General features: G+C 44.4%; 2 protein-coding genes across 6 annotated transcripts in view; one reads left to right on the top strand and one right to left on the bottom strand.

Moving 5' to 3' along the window:
* Positions 1-20658, top strand: part of LOC100064629 (arylsulfatase H) — a 29873-nt gene that overhangs the window by 916 nt on the left and 8299 nt on the right. For 2 of the 5 annotated variants that reach the window (XM_023634430.2, XM_014728743.3), the window contains exons 2-9: positions 2006-2081; positions 7056-7120; positions 8570-8710; positions 9730-9851; positions 12256-12378; positions 15661-16081; positions 17877-18013; positions 20409-20543. In XM_023634430.2, coding sequence (XP_023490198.1) covers positions 2028-2081; positions 7056-7120; positions 8570-8710; positions 9730-9851; positions 12256-12378; positions 15661-16081; positions 17877-18013; positions 20409-20543 — 1198 coding nt within the window. In that variant the 5' untranslated portion in view covers positions 2006-2027. Of the gene's footprint in view, positions 1-2005; positions 2402-7055; positions 7121-8569; positions 8711-9729; positions 9852-12255; positions 12379-15660; positions 16082-17876; positions 18014-20408; positions 20544-20658 lie in introns of all 5 variants that reach the window. The other 3 variants (XM_070256788.1, XM_014728744.3, XM_070256789.1) reach the window with 2 other exon arrangements.
* Positions 144-20658, bottom strand: part of GYG2 (glycogenin 2) — a 69431-nt gene continuing 48916 nt past the window's right edge. Inside the window, exon 9 of the mRNA XM_023634436.2 lies at positions 144-1653. Coding sequence (XP_023490204.1) covers positions 1516-1653 — 138 coding nt within the window. The 3' untranslated portion in view covers positions 144-1515. The remainder of the gene's footprint in view (positions 1654-20658) is intronic.

The raw sequence follows: 20658 nt of genomic DNA, 5'->3' as shown, positions 1-20658 counted from the left end.
TGGCTTATCAACGTCTGGAATCTCTGCAGAAAACCCCCTTTTGGGCTCTTTATTTGGCGTCCTTTAACACTTTCTTGTATGCTCCTCGTGAGTTCAGTTCATTTGGAGTCAAACTATTTTTTTCTCATGGAACACTGTCAGTATTTAAGTCTTGCATGATTTTATTTTATGCATTTTGCTAGTAACGTGTTGCAAAACGAACTCTAAGAACGGTTGGGTGAGTGGAGGGGGATAAGAAAAGACCCCAGAGAAGGGCACTGTCCACAGACCCAAAGTGGAAGGGAGCAGCCTGGAGCCCAAGGATGTGCTGAGCGGGGGACCAGCCAGGGGTTGGGACACAGAGTCAATTTGCAACTGGATCCAACAAGCTCTATGTTTATCTCAGGGGCCGCCTGCAAATCTGGTCTTTGTTAGCCGAGATAAGGGCAGGGGGGTTTATAAGGAGCTGGCTGAAGTCCACAGCTCCCCTGGTGACCTCAGGATCTGTTTCTTTCTTTATAGTTTGCATGTTTGGGACTGGCCTAACCGGTTAGATCGGCCGGTTTAGCTAAGTGAACACAGAGGCATGACCGGCCCCGCCCCTGCAGGGTCTACGTCACCTTAGTGCTCAGTCGGCAGACAGAGTAGATTCTACACCTTTACGAAAGCTCTGCCTGAGGGGGCTGTGCTCCGTGGGGTCTGGGCAATCCACTCAGATATCCAAACGGGGGAGATTCTGACGAACAGAGTCAGCTTGGGCTGGACCCATATATCCGCCTATTAAACTCCAGTGTGGCATTCAACCGATGGCGTTGGCGCATTTGGATGGCGACAGGCAAAAAGACGACTTTAGACCCTTATCTCACACCATGCACAAACAGAAACTCAAAATCCACGGGAGATCTAAACATCAGAGAGAAATCTACAAAACCTCCAGGAGAAACTCTTTCTCATCTTGGGTTAGGAAGAGGTTGTCTTATCTTCTGATCTATTACCAAAAAGACTTGATAAATGAGAGTTTATGAAATTGCAAAGCTTTGGTACGTCAAAGTACCGTGAAGAAAGGGAGAAGATAAGACAAGCCGCAGACTGGGGGAAAATATTTGCCAATGAATACAGCTCAATAAGAAGAAGACAGTAAATCCAATTAATAAGTGGGCAAAAGATGTGAATAGAAGTTATAAATGGCTGATAAGCTGGTTAAAAGATGCTCCACATCATGAGTCATGAGGGAGATGCAAACGAAACTCACAGTGAGATGCCACTTCACACCCTGCCACACTAGGATGGCTAGAATCAAAAAGACAGACAATGACTAGTGTTGTTCAGAATGGGGAGAAATCAGAGCCCTCCTACATTGCCGACAGGGGGCAAAAAAGAGGGTGCGGCCACTCCCGAAAATAGTTGAGCCATTACTCAAAACGTTAAGCATCAAGTTACCGTATGACTCAGCTGTTCCACTCCTAGGTACCCATCGAAGAGAGACGCAAACATACGTCCACAGAAACACTTGCAAACATATTGTTCACAGCAGCACTATTCACAGGAGCCAACACGTAGAAATAACCCACATGTCCACTGACGGATGAAAGGGTAAACGCAATGTGGTCCATCCAATGCCGTGGGATATTCTTCAGCCATAAGACAGAATGAAGCTCTGTTACGTGCTACAACCTGGATGAACCAAAAGAAGGGGGAAAAAAAGCCATTTTGAGTGAAAGAAACCAGACATGAGAGCCCACAAATCATTCCATTTATATGAAATGTCCACAGAAGGTGAAACTAGAGAGAAAGAAAATAGATTAGTGGCTGTCTGGGGCAAGGATGGGGAATTAACTGTAAATGGACATGAAAGATGCCATTGGGGTGATGGAAATGCTCTAAAATTAGAACATGGTGACGTTTGCACCATTTGGTAAATTGACTGAAAAATCGTTGAATTATATAAACAGCTGAACTTTTTGACATAGAATGTTGTTTTTAAAATTCCAACTGTCTTTTTTTTTTTTTTTTTTCCTTTCTGCAGGCTCTTAACCAGGCAAGGGTTGATGTTAAATTTACCAGCTTGCTTTTTCGAGCTTTTCCAGCAAAGACATTCTCAGGTTTGTCTTAAGTGTGGTTAAGGAAAAGCAGGCCGGTGTATAAAGTTCAACCTGTAACCGGTTATGTACAACATAAAAAAGGTGGCCTGCATTCTGATGCCTCTAAGATGAACAGAGCTTCATAACCAAGCTCTTCTTAACATAACAGAAGAGAAAACATTCCTGAAAGGGTCTGGGATAAGCCAGAACTCCCTGTACTCAGCTGTCTTCCCTCCTGGTTAGACGGTACCATGACTCGGTTACACATTAAAAGGCGCCAAACGAAATACCTGCCGTTTGGCTTTGTGAACCAACAGCCACAGAAAATCTCCCAAACCAAGGTAGGTTGGTCTCCGTTATCTTCCATCGCGATGCTTTTGGAACCTGGGATAAACATCCGGGTACAATTGAATTGCTTGTCTCAGCCTTGATTTCTATCATTAAGATTGTCATAACCATGGGGAGGTGTCTTTCTTTATGCCACGTGCATAAACATTTACCCATGTGCCGGTTGGTTGACATGTTTGATTTGCGGTTAACTAACCATAGAGGCGTTGTTTGGGGTGCTGAGTTCAGTTCCTCATGGCTGACCCCCGTGGGCACATGACCCCTTGCCATGCATGCCTGCCCCCCCAAAATGGAGATAAGATGAAGGCAGAGGATCCTGGGCCCCCTTCCTCCCACCTGGTCCTCCTGACCTCTGCCTTCCTCCCAGGGCTGCTGGAAGCAAGAGGCAGAATTAGTCTGACTACCTCACCCCTATAACTTACCCTTGCCTCCCACATCTCTAGCTCCCAGCTCCCAAGAAAGGGAAGGCCACACTCAGAAACCCAGCTTGCAATGAGGGGAGGCGACAGCTGGCTTGGCATTGCTACACGTGTCGATGAGGCAGGATAGAGTTGTCTGCGGCGGTTAAAAACAGGGGTCTGGAAAGTGGCAGCCTTGTGTGCAAATTCTTACCTCTATTTCTTCGTTATCATGTCTTTGGGCAAATTTCTTTAACTCAACTTCAGTGTCTGCAACTATAGCATGAGACATACGCAACTCCCCATTTAATCTCTTTTTAAAAAAAAAACTTTTTTATGCTGGGATAATTGGAGATTCACCTGCAGTTGTAAGAAATAATATAGAGAGATGCCACGTAGGCTTTGTCTGTTTCCCCCAATGGTCCAGCTTGCAAAGCTGTATACAGCATCGCAACCAGAATATTGGCGGTGATGCAATCCATTGCTCTCGTTCAGATTTCCTCAAGGTAGCTTGTTCTTCTCTGTACGCCTGTCTTTTTAGTTCTTTGCAATTTGTTTGCACGTGTAGATTCCTGTGAAAGCACTAAGATGAAGATATACAAGAGTTCCACCACACGGCTCCCGGGCCAACCTTTTATAGTCACTACTGTCTCTCCCATTCCTCTCAACCCCTGGCAACCTCTGGTTGGTTCCCCATCTTTCTAATTTTGTCATTTGGAAGGGCAAATACCATCGTTATGGGTCCACGATAATCACAGAGTGGCAGATCCGGATGGTTCAACTCCACCTACGTTGGGCATAATCCTAATGTGTACCTCTGAGGTTGAAAGGGTTCGATGGGCGTGTCTTAGTCTGTTGGACATTTATTTCTCCCAGTTCTGGAGGCTGCAAGCCCAAGATGATGGTGTTGACAGATTTGGTGACCGGCGAGAACCACTTCCTGGTTCGTAAATGGCGTCTTCTCGCTGTGTCCTCATATGATGGAAAAGGCAAGGGAGCTCTCTGGGGTCTCTTTTATAAGAGCACTGATCCCATCCATGGGAGCTCCACTGTCATGATCTAACCAGCTTCCAAAGGTCCCACCTCCTAACACCACCCCATCGGGGGTTAGGGCGTCAACATAGGAATTTTGGAGGGATGCAGGACATTTCAGTGACACTGTGTGCTCAGGTGGGGCTGCAATGAAGCTTTTGTGGATAATCATTAAAATGACTAACCACTTAGACTCACATGGATATGCCTGATCAAGCTCTAGGCATGTGTAGATGCTGAACAGGTCATTACCCCTTGCCCTGTGTCATTCTTTTGCAAGGCTCCTGTGACCTTTGGACAGAGGAGCACAGGGGAACATATCGTTGTCCTTTAATCTCCGTGCCGATGGGGAGAATTCCGTTCTGCCTGATAATAATACAAAATGCATTTTAAAAGCCATCCTTCTCCACCAACATACAAGGCAAGACCAGATTTAACCCAGTATGTCTCAAACAAGATTGAAGAATATTCCCAAAGTGATGAATGAAGTCATGAACCCATCATCTGAGTAACGAGCCTTGCATTTCACGGTGTTTAGCCAAGAAATTCATGCCTCCTCCTGTGAAATGAGAAGTTGGTCTTCTGGGAGTTTTTTCCAGGAAATGAAATTTGTCTACTCTAACGAATTCTCCTCCCTTCAAAGATTTATTTGGAAAAAGCTCGAAGATTCTCTGAAGAATAGTTTAAGGATGCTGAATGCCTTTGCTCCTGATCTCCTTGGGTCCTTAGATGTGGTACCGTCTCAAGAGGATTTGGAGAGGTGAAATGACTTGCTGCCCTAGGTGACAGGTCTGAGAACTCAGTCTGAGGGGTCTCTAAGTTAACCTGCACCCCACGGGAACAGTGCAGAGCCGTGAGAGGTGAGATCCACTCAGATCCATCAGAGGGAGAAATTTCAGCTCAAGAAAGACATTTGGGTCCTCCCTGCTCCTGAAGACGTCACCATCAGCTAAAGTTGCCCGTTGCTTGCCTTGTTCCACGAAAGTCTCGCTCCCAGGAGAAGTGCACCTCTGACAATCTTGGCATTGTTTTCCTAAGCTTTTGGTGCTCACATTTCTTCTGGTGAACCTCAAGCTTTGGAAAGGTTGGCTAGACAACTTTTCGTATACCTCTAAAAACTGAAATCGTGGAAGGCACCATGTAGGAAAGAGATGGTGGTGGGTGGAGATGGTGTGATGTCAAACCTAAAATTAAGCCTCCATATTACATGCTGCTTTGAAATCTGGTAGAATCGAGAGTCCTTGAATGGGCTCACTGCAAGTTCCCCTCCTCACTCTGCTCTCGTGGATAAGGTCCACCTAGTGAAACAACCTTCTCTATCCCGGGACCGGGCACAGTTCCTGCTCATCCCTGAGGAACTGGCTTCAGTTCCACGCCAGCCCGTGGAGTTACTCGAACAAGCCAATCACATCCTCTAGCGAGATCCAGGGCTCACCCCATCCTCTTGTGGCTACAAAGCCGGCCTTCCATTTCCCATTCTTGTTCGCAGGTGCAACCCCCAGGTGGCCCTGCATGGCGTGCAATGTCCTCCTTCACCACGCTGGGAGCACATGTGACTCAGAGACTGTTGTCCATCACATCTGTCTAGTGTCAAGTGTCACGTGTTCAGCCATTCCCGTCATCCTAGGGGAGGACTCCTCCCCTCACCAATGGAGCCAAGAGGAGACAATTTAAACAGATGGCTTTGTAGAGATGTTAGGGCTTTCTACTGTCTCTGAGAAATGGATCATACAAGTTGCCCGCTGGCATCCAAATCTGTGTGCACAATACACACCCCTTCACTGGAATCCATTAGTAATAAACACAGTGATGATAATGGTGGGTGTAAATGGCTCACTTTGTCAATGGGGGAAATCGAGCTACAGAAATTTGCCCTTCTCTCCAGCTTCTTTAGGATTCCTTGTGCCCAGAGGTCACGGAACATGATTTATATAAAGGCACTTGCCAAAACGAGAACCAGGAAACGTGCAGGGACTCAACGCACAAGAATTGAGATGGCTCCTCAGATCACCTAAGATCTTGCACCTCCTTATGATCATAAACTTGCTTCTTTCTCCCCAAACCCACCACCCTGTCCTCCCTTCCCCAAGACGCACTTTGGAAAAAGGAACCCTTCTTCCTTTCAGAAAGAGGGGCTCCTTCCTGAATCTACATCAGAAAGCCTAACATAAGCTTTATTTGTACTAATTGTAAACATTTATCCATGTCTTGCCCCGTGCGGGGCGCACCACTGACACTTTAAATGTATTCTTTTATTTGAATCCCCATGGCAACCCTGGCAGAACTGGGTTGGTTGTTATACCCATTTTACAGATAAGAAAACTAATGCTGAGAGAGGTAAATTGCCTTCCCCACCTCACCCAGCAAGTGGGAATATGGCCTTTCCACCAGTCAGTCTGGCCACTGGAGAATCCTGGTAGTAACAGGAGACATTTGAAGATTTTAGGAAAATCATCAAGATTCCATATAATAAAGTCAAGCAACAAAGTACTGAGAATGAAGCCAAGAGCCTGTGCCTACCTAAATAATCACAATAGATGCTTTTCTCCTGCTCCCTCCGCCATTTTATTGAGATATGATTGACCCACTGTTTAAGACGTGAAGCATAATGACTTGACTTACATAGATTGCAAAAAGATTACCACAGCAAGTTTAGTTAACATCCACCGTCTCGTATAGATACAAAAAAAAACCAGAAAAGAACTGTTATTTCCTTGTGATGAGAACCCTTAGGATCTACTCTCTTTGCAGCTTGCAAACAGACCACACGACAGTGTTGACTATAGTCATCACGTTGTACAGTACATGCCCAGGACTCATTTATCTCATAACTGGAAGTTGGTACATTTGACCGCTTTCCTCCAATGCCCCCACCCTCCACCCCCTACCCCTGGTAACCACAAATCTAGTCTCTTTTTCTATGAATTTTTTTTTTAGATTCCACATATATATGAGATCATACAGTATCTGTCTTTCTCTGTCAGACTTATTTCACATAGCATAATGCCCTCAAGGTCCATCCGTGTTGTTGCAAATGGCAGGATTTCTTTCCTTTTTATGGCTTAGTAATATTCCATTGTATAAATATACACTACAACTTCTTTATCCATTCATCCATCGATGGACAGAGATGTGAGTAAGATCCTGGCGCATAGTAACTATCAGCCTTGATATGACATAATATCCAGACTGAGGATACCGTTGTTCTGTGTTACAGGATTTTTCTGGCCCAGGCCCATCAGGAAAAAGGCAAGACAACATGAGTGGCCTGAATAATCACAGGTAAGAGAAGCCAATTCACTGCCATTATTTCTCTTTTTCAATAAAATAGAAATTTCTGGCAAGGGACTGCAACAGAAATCCCTTTTAACTTTCTAGATTTTGGTGCTCATTTGGGAGAGCATCATTGGGAAAAGCACCATCCAACATGACACTGGGTCTTGTTGGGGAGGGCGAGTGTTGGGGAGAGGGTACTTATACAGCATCTACCAGTTCACCAGTATCTACCCAAATTAAAATGCCCCTCCATCTGCCCAGCTGCTCCACCCCCAGGACTCGATCTTTCAGATCCACTTGAACATGTATCAGCTACCAGTTGCTGTGAAACAAATTACCCCAAAACTTAACCTCTTCAAACAGCACATGTTGATTGTCTCATGCTTTCTCAGGCTTGGCTCAGCTGGGTCCCTGAGATCAGGGTCTCTCACAGGGTTCAGTCAAGGTGTGGGTGGGGCAGTGGTCATCTCAAGGTTCACCTGGGGCAATATCTATTTCCTCACTCACTCACTGATGGTTCAGTCCCTCACAGGCTGGTGGGTTGAGGGCCTCAGATCCTCGCTGATGGGTGGCCAGAGGCTTCCCTCAATTCCTTGCCAGGTTGGCCTCTCCATCAGGGCTGGCGTATGAGGAGAGAAAGAGAAAACAAAGACAGAGAGAGAGAGAGAGTGCCAGCAAGCAAGATGGAAGTCAATCTCTTATAACCCAGTCACAGAAGCGACACCCCCTCACTTTTGCCATACTCCCTTCACTAAGAGTGAATCCCTAGGTCTGGTCCACACTCAAGAGGTGAGGAGGACATAAGGGTGTGAATTCCACCAGGTGGCCACGAAGATGCGAACCAGGGGTACGATGCTGTGAAAGCTTGACTGGGGATGGAGGATTTGCGCCAAGGTTACTCCCTCACGTGCCTGACACGTTCGTGCTGGTTGTTGACAGGAAGCTTCAGTTCCTCCCCACATTTACTTCTCTACAGAGTTGCTTGACTGTCCTCACAACATGGCGGCCACTTCCCCCAGAGCAAGTTTTCCAAGAGACCGCAGGCAGAAGCCGCAATGTTTTCTGTGTTCTAGCCTCAGAAGTCCCACAGCATCGTTTCTGCAATATCTTGTTAGTCACACATATCAGCCTGTTCATGTTGGCAAGGGTCTACACGGGGGTGTCAACGCCAGGCAGGAATCATTGGGGGCCGTCTTGGAAGTTGACTGCCTCACGAAACTACGTCCCGGGAGTTTCACGGAGAGCAAGACAACAAGCTTGTACCTAACACTTGAAATGGATGCTATCCTTGTCCCTCTGTGAAATGCAATTATTAATTAGTGAAGGCATGAAGAATCACTGGAAATGAAAGATTTTAAGGCAGACATCCAGAAACATCTTTAAGCAACTCTACATTTTAAATGAACCTTCCTGTCAAATACAAAGGTTGGTTTTATGTTGTGTCTTTCTTTTCAGGAACTGTTGGCCTCTCGTGCTGGTTTTGTGGCTCCTTGTCCCGACTAGCACGCCAATTCCCACTAAACCAAACATGGTTCTGATAATGGCGGATGACCTAGGGATCGGAGATCTCGGCTGCTATGGAAACCATACCTTAAGGTAAGGGACTCTTTGGTAAACTTAAATATTAGGTTTCCTAAAATAGTAGGTTGGGCTACTAAATTTTCCGTAATAAAAAAGAAATCAGAATCCGTACATCATTCAAAGTTTTACTTTATCTTTAATTCCGATAAGCTCAGATCTTTATAGGGAAGGCCATAAACCACAAAAGAAATACAGCTGCATTTGCCTTTTCTCATTCTTCTCTAAAAAGAAGATTCTGGTGAATGTCACAGGGTCCAGAGAGACCTTTGGCATTGACAAAATCCAATTTATATTGACAAAAACATAACCCATAATAATACATAATAAAACATAATAAACATAATAAAAACATAAAACATAATAATGAGTCATTACCTCATGGGAGCCTATATTTTGCAATGTCTTGGCAGATTTTTCAAAGTCATGGCTCACTAGAACCTAGTAGATGGATGAGAGAGCATCTAAGGTCTTCAGAACGACATTCTTTAAATGAAATGTATCCAAATAACAGTTTATTCAGGATTACTCTGAACTTTTTCAGTTAGATGAAGAACATCCATTTTGCTAATGGAAAACACTAGACTACCTCTAGGGTATTTTGGGCGTGGGATCTTTCTCTGACAACCGGTGGACTTTTCTTTAATGCATTTGAGCTACACATCGGTGCTTCGTAGTTTAGAATTCTGGTGAGGAGATAAGGCCGGGGAGAGGGTTTCAAACTCCTAGCTCTTCTGTGGGTCTTAGCCCCTCACAGTTACTGATTGCAATGAAGGAGAGGGTTTGATGTGGTCATTGAAAGCATCAAGTGTCCTGTCTCAGTGATGTCAACCAGAACAGTGACTCACTCAATTGATCTTTGCTGCATAAAGACGCCCCTTGGTTCCTTTGTCAATTGCATGCCCCTCCATGTAGGTGATCAGAACAGGATTGCCAACGAGATCTCCTCTCCCGACGCCCCTCTCCTTGGCCGTGGGAGTCACCTCCAGGTCTTGTTCTGACTGTATTCCTCACTCTTTATGGCCTCTTTATCTTAGGACCCCCAATATTGACCGGCTTGCAAGGGAAGGCGTCCGTCTGACCCAGCACATTGCTGCAGCTTCCATCTGCACTCCCAGCAGGGCAGCCTTTTTGACGGGACGGTACCCCATTCGATCAGGTGTGCAAGTACCTGATATTTACATTACAGCATCATGATAAAACGTACTCTCCACATCCTTTACTAGTAGGTGTGGCTGTTCATGCTTCTTTACAATCAGCACAAGTTAAGAAGAATCAAGTCCAGGCAGCCCATGGAGCCTAGGGTGGTGTGTTCCTGTGAGTAGGGCCCATGTCAGCCAGCAGAGTGTGGTTTTCTCTGAGCAGGGATTCAGAATTCACACCAGAAGTGGTGGTGATGGATGGTGAGATTCTGGAGGACCCAAGGGGGAAGGGAACAAGATGTTATGGGTTGAATTATGTCCCCCAAAAGACATATAGGAGTTCTAACTCCTGGCACTTGGAAATGGGACATCATTTGGAAATAGGGTCTTTGCAGATGTGATGAAGGGAAGGATGGAGAGGAGGGCTTCCTGGAGGAGGCGGCCCTGAATCCTATGACAGCGTCCTCATCAGAGACAGAAGAGGAGACGCAGACGCAGTGGAGCAGCCCCGTGAGGACGGAGGCAGACACAGGAGGGAGGCGGCCACCAGCCCAGGGACGCCTGGAGCCTCCAGAAGCTGGAAGAGGCAGGAGGGACCCTCCCCTGGAGCCTCCGGAGGGAGCACGGCCCTGTGACACCTTGATCTCAGACTTCTGGCCTCTAGGACTGGAGAGGATGAATTCCCGTGGTTTGAGCCCTCCAGTGTGTGGTCACTTATTATTACAGCCACAGGAGACTCATACACAAGACACAGAGGGCAACAGGATTCAGAGCTTGAACAGTCCCCCAGTAGAGTTAGACACAAACTGTTTTCAAGCAAGTATCACTCCTTCCGGTTTACCATGGAGGGCTGGGCAGGTCCTCTGGCTTGCTCAAGGCTACACAGCTCCTAGCAGAGTTGGAGTTGTAACTCTGCTTCTAGAATGTTCTTCCACCTGTCAATAGGAGGGCTACATGCTGACCACGTGTGAACATGCTTCTTCACCCCATGACCACAGCTCAATATGGGGTGAAGGTTGTCCTGCCCCTCACCTCCCACTTGCTCCTATATTAGGATTCTCCCAGTTGTAAGCAACTGGACACTCACAGCAAAGTGTCTGTATCAACATCCTCTGGCTGCCCTAGAAATGCCCTCAGGCTTGGTGGCTCTTAGCAACGCAAATATATCATCATCCAGTTCTGGAGGTCCGAAGCCCACACTGGGGGCCCACTGGGCTAAAATCAAGGGGTCAGCAGGGCTGGTTCCCTCTGGACACTCTAGGGAAGAATCCATTTCCTTGCCTCTTCCAGGTTCTAGAGGCTGCCCACTTTCCTTGGCTCATGGCCCCTTCTTCCATCTTTGAGCCAGCAGTTGCTGGTTGAGTCTTTCTTATGTTGCATCACTCTAACGCTCTTATTCTGTCTTCAAATCTCCCTCTGCCTCCCTCTTATGAAGACCCTTGTGATGACATTGAACCCACCTATGTAGTCCAGGATCATCCTCTCGTCTCAAGATCATTCATCACATCTGCAAGATCCCTCTGCCATAGAAAGTAACATTCACAGGTTCCAGGATGTAGGATGTGAACATTTTGGGGGTCATTATTCTGTCTACCACAGGGGCAGTAGGACGTGGACATCTTTGGGGCCATTATTCTGTCTACCCCTTGAAGATTAGGATGTGGACATCTCTGGGGGACGTTATTCTGTCCACCACACAAGGGTTAGGTTGTGGACATCTTTGTAGTCCATTATTCTGTGTCTTCCACAGTGTTTTAAGCAAAACAAATGAAAACAGGTCAAGGAAGGTACTCATTAATTTCTGTAACTATGAAAGTTGAGAGTTGACCTAGTGTCAGGCATGGCTGGCTATTCTGGATTCAAGGGTGTCCCTGCAACGTGTCTTTTTCCATCTCTGAGTTGGCTTCCTTCCTAGGGCATGCCCGTCCCCATGGTGACCAAATGACCCCCAGACAATAAAGAATTACTCATTTGCCTGCTTCCAGGCCATTGGAAAAAGAGAAACATACTCACTCAGATGTTTTCCCTCAAAGTCCCAGCACTGAGTCTTTTCAGATAAACCTGGATTGCATGTCCCTCCCTGAGCCAGGCTCAGTGGCCTCCCGTCAGTTCCTCCCAAACTACATGGGAGCCATGGACTTCCAAAGACCCCAGGTGCTGTTGACAAAGGAAGAGAGAAAGCCCATTGTGCAGGCCGAGACGAGGGACACCCCTCAGTTTTCCACGGGGGTCTTCGTCCATGAAGCCTATTGACGAGAACAAAAATGCAGCCTCTTGTTGAGAGTTGAGCAAGGTCCTCCAGTCATGAGGCGTAGGATGTAGAGTCATCTACCTTTGTGCCAGAGGATGCAGATTTATAAGGCGATGAACCACAGCTTAGCTCCCTTCTTCACGGTTGTTTCTCTTGGTCCCCAAATCCAGGGATGGCTTCCGAGACTGAGGTTCGAGTTTTACGCTGGACGGCTGCATCTGGGGGCCTCCCTCCAAATGAAACCACCTTTGCCAAGATCCTGCAACAGCAAGGCTATACCACGGGGCTGGTGGGTAAGTACTGCACCTAGGGGTGTGTTGTTGCTTTCCATTGCATTCTAGATATATACTAGGAAAAGGAGCTACTGTCAAATTGCATATGGTGAGGACAAATGATGTCATGGAGGAGAAACCATTTAGAAACTTCTGGAAGTCATGAGAAGAGCTAGCACATGCATTCTTAACAAAGAGAAATGAATCCCAATGGATCTGTCCAGTCGCTGATTCCCCCTGAATCACAACATTGTATATTTACATATTGACACCCACCGTCGAGACAGCATCATTAAACCTTGACTATAAATCCACGGGCAAAACACTTTTAGATCTATATTAACATTTCATCAAATCGCTGATGGACCTGAAGTCTTAGGCACTTGGAATGAGATTGGCCAAATATAAATAATATGAAACTCAGTGAAAAACAGAACTTGAATATCAACATCTAAAAAGATTAATGTGTGATCAAGAAAATATGTTAAGATGATATTTATAACTCCAATGAAAATACGCTGATCTAACTTTGGAGTTAGAACTTTTGACTATTCATTTAGCATCAGCAGGTCACCCAGTGGGTTTCCTGGACTACATTGGAACTATAACCAATAACAACAAAAAAAGAAGACATAGCCCCTGACTTTAAGAAGTTCCAGGGTCCAAGGAAATGACTCAGGTGTGCGAAATTCCTGGAGTTGCAATATTGCACCTTAAAAGGCTGCAGAACTTGAGGGAGGCAAGGAAGTTTTCTCGGTGGGGGGAGGTTGTGTCTAAGGTCATAAAGGATTAGTGGACAAGGGATTGCAATGAAGTGCGATAGCTCTCACTGGTGGAGGAACGGCATGAGCAGACGAGCAACTGGCAAGATCCACCACGGTTTGGGCAAAGTGGATTTTTCTGGGAAAAGTAGATGTGAGGTTGGAAGGAGAGAGGGTGGGAGTTAAGGAGGAGTTTGGCTTCTAAGATCTGGAGTTCTGGTTTAAACTGGGAAGCCACTGCATCCTTCTGAACAGCCCAGTGATAGAAGAGGACAAAGAAAGGACGGTTGGCATGAAGCTTCCAAGGCAACCCGTGGCTCCAAGCAACTTTGAGATGCTCTGTGAGAGCGGAGAGGTTGTCCATGTGATACTCATTTGAGGGGATGAGCTGTCTGAGGCAGCAGCTTGGGGAATAGAAAGACATCAGCGCAAGAACTTCAAAGTCGTAAACATGTCTCTGACGAACATATAAATGAGTCCCTTCTTCCTTATCATTGAGGGGACCAGCGCGATGGAAAAGCTGTCAAAAAGCAAGGTCGAAGAGGATAGAATCGCATAATATAGAAAAGCTATTTGGTATCAATTCAACTATATATGATCAATGAAAGGAAAAAATGTTCAAATGAGAGGGGCAAGCTTTCTACAACGCTCATTAATGTCTTCCAGGTCATCGACTGCAGTCCTGTGATTATCTTTGCTACCAGACATAAGTTGTTCTGTAGTTTCTTTCTTTTACAAGCTCACATCTAACTCCTGGATGTGTATTAATAGGAGATATGAAGTCCCATGAATGCATCTCCTGAGGACACTGGTTCTCAAAGTGTGGTCCAGGGACCAGCAGTGGTGACACCACCTGGGAGCTGGTTAGAAAGGCACATGCTCAGGACTATCTTGTCCCTGCTGAGTCTGAGACTCTGAGGCGAATCCTGGAATCTGTTTCCGCCAGCCCTCCAGGGGATTCTGAGTTGGAGGACCGTTGCCCTAAAGAATCATTGATCCCTGGAAGGACCTGTTACCCGATGATCCCGTTGACTCTCAGAACGCACAGTCATTCTTTCACCTTTTTCCTGAGTGTGGCATAATTTTTTTAAACAAAGTTAAAATCTAACAGAGCCTGTGAGGAGACCAAAGGGTTTCATGTATGCTCATGTAAGTGGGAGGAAGAGGAAGAATTCCGATGTCAGGAGGACTCCAGCAGTGTGACCAGCATACTGTTTTGAATGGATTCTGCTGGAGCTAGCAAATCGGTTAGAGCCTTCAGGAAGAAGAAAACGCCAGGATTTTCATCCTGTGCAAAGCCTGATGTGACATCCAAAAGCCAGACAATGGATCTCCCAATTCTGAGCTGGTGGTCTTGAGATTCTCAGGGACCTCCTCCAAAAAGACAGGTGACAGTCATTGTCCGTCTCAGAGAGGTGTTTAGAGAGAGTGCGGAAAATGCATGTGAAACCACTTGCAAAAAAAAAATGATAGAAAGCTATCATTTTCCACCTGTGGCAAGGTGACCGGTACTCTGAGTGGGTCCACAACGTCCTTATAATGTAAATCAGACACCGAATGGGTTGCACTTTCAGGAACTTTGAGCATCAACATTAACGTCATCGGCCAAAATGAATGTATTTCACAGAGAGTCAAATGAGTAAAATGAGATGCTTATTGGTTTTTGGTTTTTCCTTTGTTTATTTTTGGTAGCTGTATAATATTTAATAGCACAACTTCATTCCACATTTTACTATCAAACGTATCCTTTTACGTGGAAGAAGAGAATATTGCAAAAATAGAAACTGAGGAAACAAATGGGGAAATAATTCCATGTGATCTCTGCACTGCAATTGAGAATTTCATAAATTGAAAAGATTTGGGTCAATATCTAGATCAAGGATAGACTTGTATGATATTTTACTTTTATAACAATTACTTTGCGTTTTCTTTTTTAAAAGTATGGCTACAAAAGCATTTAACTAAATGATATTTGGTTTGATGTCTGTTTAAAAGAAAAACAAGCTTTGCTCTTCAGAAATCCACCCTAGTGTTAAACTGATATTTTTGGCAGGGGGGAGGGTAAACTTTTTATTGAGGTAAAATGCACATAACAAAATTTACCATCTTGACCATTTTTAAGTGCACAGTTCAGCGACAGTACGTACGTTCACATTGTTGTCCAGTCTTCCCCACCATCCATCTCTAGAGCTGTTCCCATCTTGCAAAACAAACTGTCCCCATTAGACACTGACTCCCCATGCCCCCTCCCCCGGCCCCTGGCACCCGCCATTCTTGCTTGGCATTCTTTAAAAGAACCCTACAGAAAAGCTTTTCCCCACAACAACCTAGCGTGCACATCTTCCTGCTCAGGTAGCAGATAACCACCCTTGGACCACCACACAAGCCACTTAGCAGAACCAGAGAACCACGTGGGGAAACTGCCTTCTGCAAGGACGTATGGTGGTTTCTGATGGAGCAAAGCCTCTGCCCGATTCGCCCTTTTGAGCAATACCACTCACTTCTGTGTTCTGTCTCCTGAAACGGTTCCTTCCCGAACCAGGGAAGTGGCACGTGGGCGTGAGCTGTGAAACCCGCAATGACCACTGCCATCACCCCCTCAACCACGGGTTCCACTATTTTTACGGCACCCCTTTGACGCTGATGCTGGACTGCGGAAATAAGCACAACCAGAAGGCCCAAGCCCTACGGGCCACCTACTGGTTCTGCACCAGGACGCTAGCCTGTGCGATGCTCCTCCTGGCCCTGGGAAGGCTCACGGGCTCCCTCCCCATCTCCTGGAAGACGGTGGGCTGCTTCGGCGTCTGTGTGCTCGTCTTCTTTGTCTCCTGGTACTCCAGCCACGGCTTCACCAGGCACTGGGACTGCATCCTCATGAGGAACCACAAAGTGCGTGAGCAGTCGATGGTGCTGAAGAGGACACCTTCTCTCCTACTGAGGGAGGCGACTTCCTTTATCGAAAGGTAAATCGCCTCTCTCATCTATTCAGTGCAGATGGGGACAAGACCTCCCAATGATTTTTTTCCTAAATTGTAAGATGTTATAGTTAAAAATGAGCGTTCTATTCAAGTGCGTATACCGCCAGGAGTGGTGTAGGTAGATAATTTCATTTAAAATGGCACGTGATGAGTCCGCCAAAAAGATGCTGCCTGTATCTTTTCTAAACGATTTTTTCTCTTGGAAAAGTATTTCTTGACCAAGTAATATACTTCTGTGATTCTTAATCAGAAGAACTCCAGTGCAATAGCTCCCTCCTCACCCAGCCACTAGCCACACCTTCCCCTCCCTCCACGGTGACACATTGATGACCTTTATGTAAACACCTCAAGGCATATTTTATGCATTCTTACCCAAGTGTGCGTAACCATTCTCTCTCGCCTCCATCATTCTTTTCAAAGTGTTGATGTCTTTGTTGGCTCCTTGGCTTTGCTGGCCAAAATCTGTATTGTTTCTGCTCACAGAATTTGCCTCGAAAGGTGCCCGCTGAATCGAGTTGACGTCTGTCTTGAATTTGAAGTTCAAGAAAACACATTTAAGTTGTTGCAACTTTCATTGTAGAAGTAATCGACGTACACTCACTGGTTTTGTTTTGCTTTTTTAATGATCGCTCACTTTGCGCTTAGATAACATGAGAAAATGCTAGCGTGGAATTCAGTACAGGGCATTTCCTTTCACACGGTGCCATTTTGCCCATCCTGCTGGGCTTCCACGATTTCATCCCCCCTGTTGTCCTCCGTGTGGGAATGGAAAGGAATTCTCCATTCTCACTATTTCCGTTGAGTTCTGCTGGCTCTATGCATGTCAGATCCCAGAAGTTGCTTATAACTTCAGCCGAGACGCTATCGGGAAGGATGAGGAGAGAGCTCGAGAAATGGGTTGCTAGAGTGCTGAACTATTTGAGTAACTTCTTAGAGAATATATGGCTTTTATGTCTTCCTTTAAAACTCTTCCTTCCATGTGTTAAACTTGGTCTCTTGCCTTCCAAAGGCTCTGTCCTTGTGGGCACAAGTAACCCAACGATAGGTCCATAATTACAGTTGACTTGCTACTGTGGGATCCTATGAATCTTCCAAAATATCAGTGACCTATTAAAAAAAGCTAGATGGATATATAAAATATCTGTCTATCTATCTATCGATCTATCCATCAATCTATCCATCTATCGATCTATCTATCAATCTATCCATTGATATATCCATCCATCTATCTATCTATCTATCCATCAATCTATCTATATTTTTAACAGGTCACATTTTTAAATAGATCATGTCGTATGATAAATCTATAAAATATCTATCTAAATGTCAATCTATATTTTTAATAGGTCACATTTTTTAAATAGATCATGTCATATGATACATCTATAAAATATCTGTGTATCTTCAAATAGAAGATAATCTTTTTATCTATCATCTATCTATATCTGTCATCTATCTACCTACCTACCTACCTATCTATCATCTATCTATTATCTGTCTATCATCTATCTATCATATATCTCTCTATTCTCTCTTTATTTACCTATCTATCCATCCATCATTTATCGATCATCTATCTATCCATCATCTATCTATCATCTATTATCGATCATCTATCTATCTATCTTCTGTCCATCTATCGTCTATTATCTAGCTATCTTTCTATCATCTTCCAACTCAGGTTCTTTTAGAGAAACTGTTTACAATTTCTGAAACCGTTGTGCTCTCTTTTCTTCTAGAATGCTTCATAGTCTTATATCTGGATTTTTTTTCCCCCCAGAAATAAGCAGGGCCCCTTCCTGTTCTTCCTGTCCCTTTTGCAAGTGCACGTACCTCTTACAACAACCAGAAACTTCCTTGGGAGAAGCCAGCATGGCTTATACGGAGACAACGTGGAGGAGATGGATTGGGTAGTGGGTGAGTTCTCCGACAGCACCCAGCTCAACAGAGAGCCAGCGGTGCTCACTTGAGCTGTCATGACACGTGGCTCCAGGAGAAGTCAGGCCCATGGCTGCAAGGCCGCCCGGCCACTGGCAGCACAGACCTGCTCTTGCTGGTCCCAGAGCAGCGCTGCCCAACAAGCCCACATGCTGGGTCACTGGGACCTTTGAAATCCGCTGACTCCCAGGACCCACGGCAGAAATGCCACCTGGGCGTTAGGTGTTTAAGAGCAGCTGGGGTGATTCTAATAACAGCCCAAGTTGTGAGCCTGCTGAAATAATAGGACTTAAACCTTCTAAGTACCTTTTAAAAGAGGGGTGCTTTTCTTATTGTAGAATAAATACTATTTATTGGAAAATATTTGGAAACTATAGATTACCTAGAGACAAAGAAGGAAAAATGCATCAGTATCTTGATTTTGAATAGAATATTATATTTATATAATATGTTTTATATTATTCTATAATATTAATTACCTAATGTATATTATTGAATGTATTATATATAATATATATTATTGTATAATATTATCCAATGTATTATATATATATATTTAGGATACAACATACACATTACATATAATATGTCCATATACACATATATTTAGGATCCATAAGCCATTTCATATATACATGTATATATCTCCTTGTGTTAATAAGTCACTCAACTACAGGTGTCTGTGCATACAGACACCAAAGAAAGATGGTTCTGCAGTTAGGCTTAAATCACTATCATGGGATCCTAATGTTTTCCAAAAAAAACAAATGACCTGTTAAGAAATATATATTCTGGGCCAGCCCCAGTGGCCTAGTGGTTAAGTTCAGTGCACTCTGCTTTGGCAGCCTGGGTTCAGTTCCCGGGCACGGACCTACGCCACTCGTCTGTCAGTGGCCATGCTGTGGTGGCAGCTCACAGGCAAAAAAAGGAAGATTGGCAGTGGATGTTAGCTCAGGGCAAATCTTCCTCAGCAAAAAAAAGAAATATATACTCTCTATGTTGACATAATATATAATATATATAATGGTCTATGGATCCCAAATATATATATATGTGTTTGATAATCAATATTACATGTTAATGATTAACATATAATATAAACTACATAATTAATTAAAATTTTAAAATTATACATAAAATTATATATAATATAATATATTTTTTATTAATAGATATTTTATATATAATTTATTTATATTTATATATATTGTATTTATATATTTTGTTTATATATTATATATTTATAATATATTATAACTAAATTTATATATTTATATATTTTTATATATAAATAAGTTACATATAAAATAATTAAAATTTTAATTATATAGTTTATATTTTAATATATAATTAAATGGTATATTAATATATAGTATAATGTAAACATTTAATATTATTTTATGTTATACATTATATAATTATATATACATACAAATATATAATGTATAATTATATAATATAATATGCTTACAGTCCTGCACCACAGAATGATGTTTTGGTCGACAATGGACCCCAGCTATGATGGTGGTCCCACAAGATTAGTACCACAGAGCCTAGCTGTGTAGTAGGCTATACCATCTAGGTTTGTGTAAGTCTGTGATGTTCGCACAATAACGAAACTGCCTAATGACACATTTCTCAGAACATGTCCCCGTCATTAAGTGAGGCATGACCGAATTGTATTAGATTATATTTATCACATTATATTACATATAGTGCTTTTACCCCAAAGAGCACACTGGGAGAGCCCGTGGCTCAGGGGAGCCAAAAATAGCAGTGTTAACAAGGCAGTTGACAGGGTGGCCAAGTGGAGAGGAGAGAGTTTGGGGAGGATGTCCACAGATGTGATGTCAAAGGTGATCGGCTGCAGACAAAGCGGACTAAGATATGGAGGGTGCTCTCTGGGGGACCTGCGTCGATGGTACAGTGAGAACAATCTGCTGGCCACCCTGGACCTTCTTTCTGCACCATCTCTAAGCGAGGCAGAGAGCAGCTTCATTTCTGCCTGCATCTCAGCCTCTTGCCTCTGGGCAATTAAATATCCCAGGTTTCTTTTGCCCAGACTGCCGTCATCTCATCCCCGTTTCTGGGGACCCTCTTCCCTCTCCATGAGCCTTTCTGCTAAGTCCCAGAGTGCAATGAGTCACTACCTCTTAGGGTCAGTTGCTGCGTTAACACCGAGCAGCTTCTTCAGGGGACCATCCAGGCAGACAACGAGGGCCCACACATCATGTCCCGTCCAGTTGGTTGGGTGCAACACTGAACAACCGAGGGGCAGATAGACCAAGACGTGAAGGATGCCACTGCATGACCTGTACAACACTTGAAAGTCCTGCCCCTTCTGTTCACTCTTGCCTTTGGCTTTTTGATGTAGGCCAAGTTCTCAAGACCTTGGACAACGAAGGCTTGACCAACCACACCCTCGTGTATTTCACCTCGGACCATGGCGCCTTCATAGAGGGCCGAATAGGAGACACTCCCCTCGGAGGCTCAAATGGAATCTACAAAGGTGGTAAACTTCCAGTGTTTTAGTATGAAATTGTGTGGAGATCTCTGACTGCAAGGAGTCCTTCTTCTAGCTTAAAAATGCCATATAACCCAAGAGAATTGGTCGATGCCTACAT

This window comes from Equus caballus, chromosome X, assembly GCF_041296265.1.
Source record: "Equus caballus isolate H_3958 breed thoroughbred chromosome X, TB-T2T, whole genome shotgun sequence".
NCBI lineage: Eukaryota > Metazoa > Chordata > Mammalia > Perissodactyla > Equidae > Equus > Equus caballus.
This window is presented reverse-complemented; position numbering and strand designations above follow the sequence as displayed.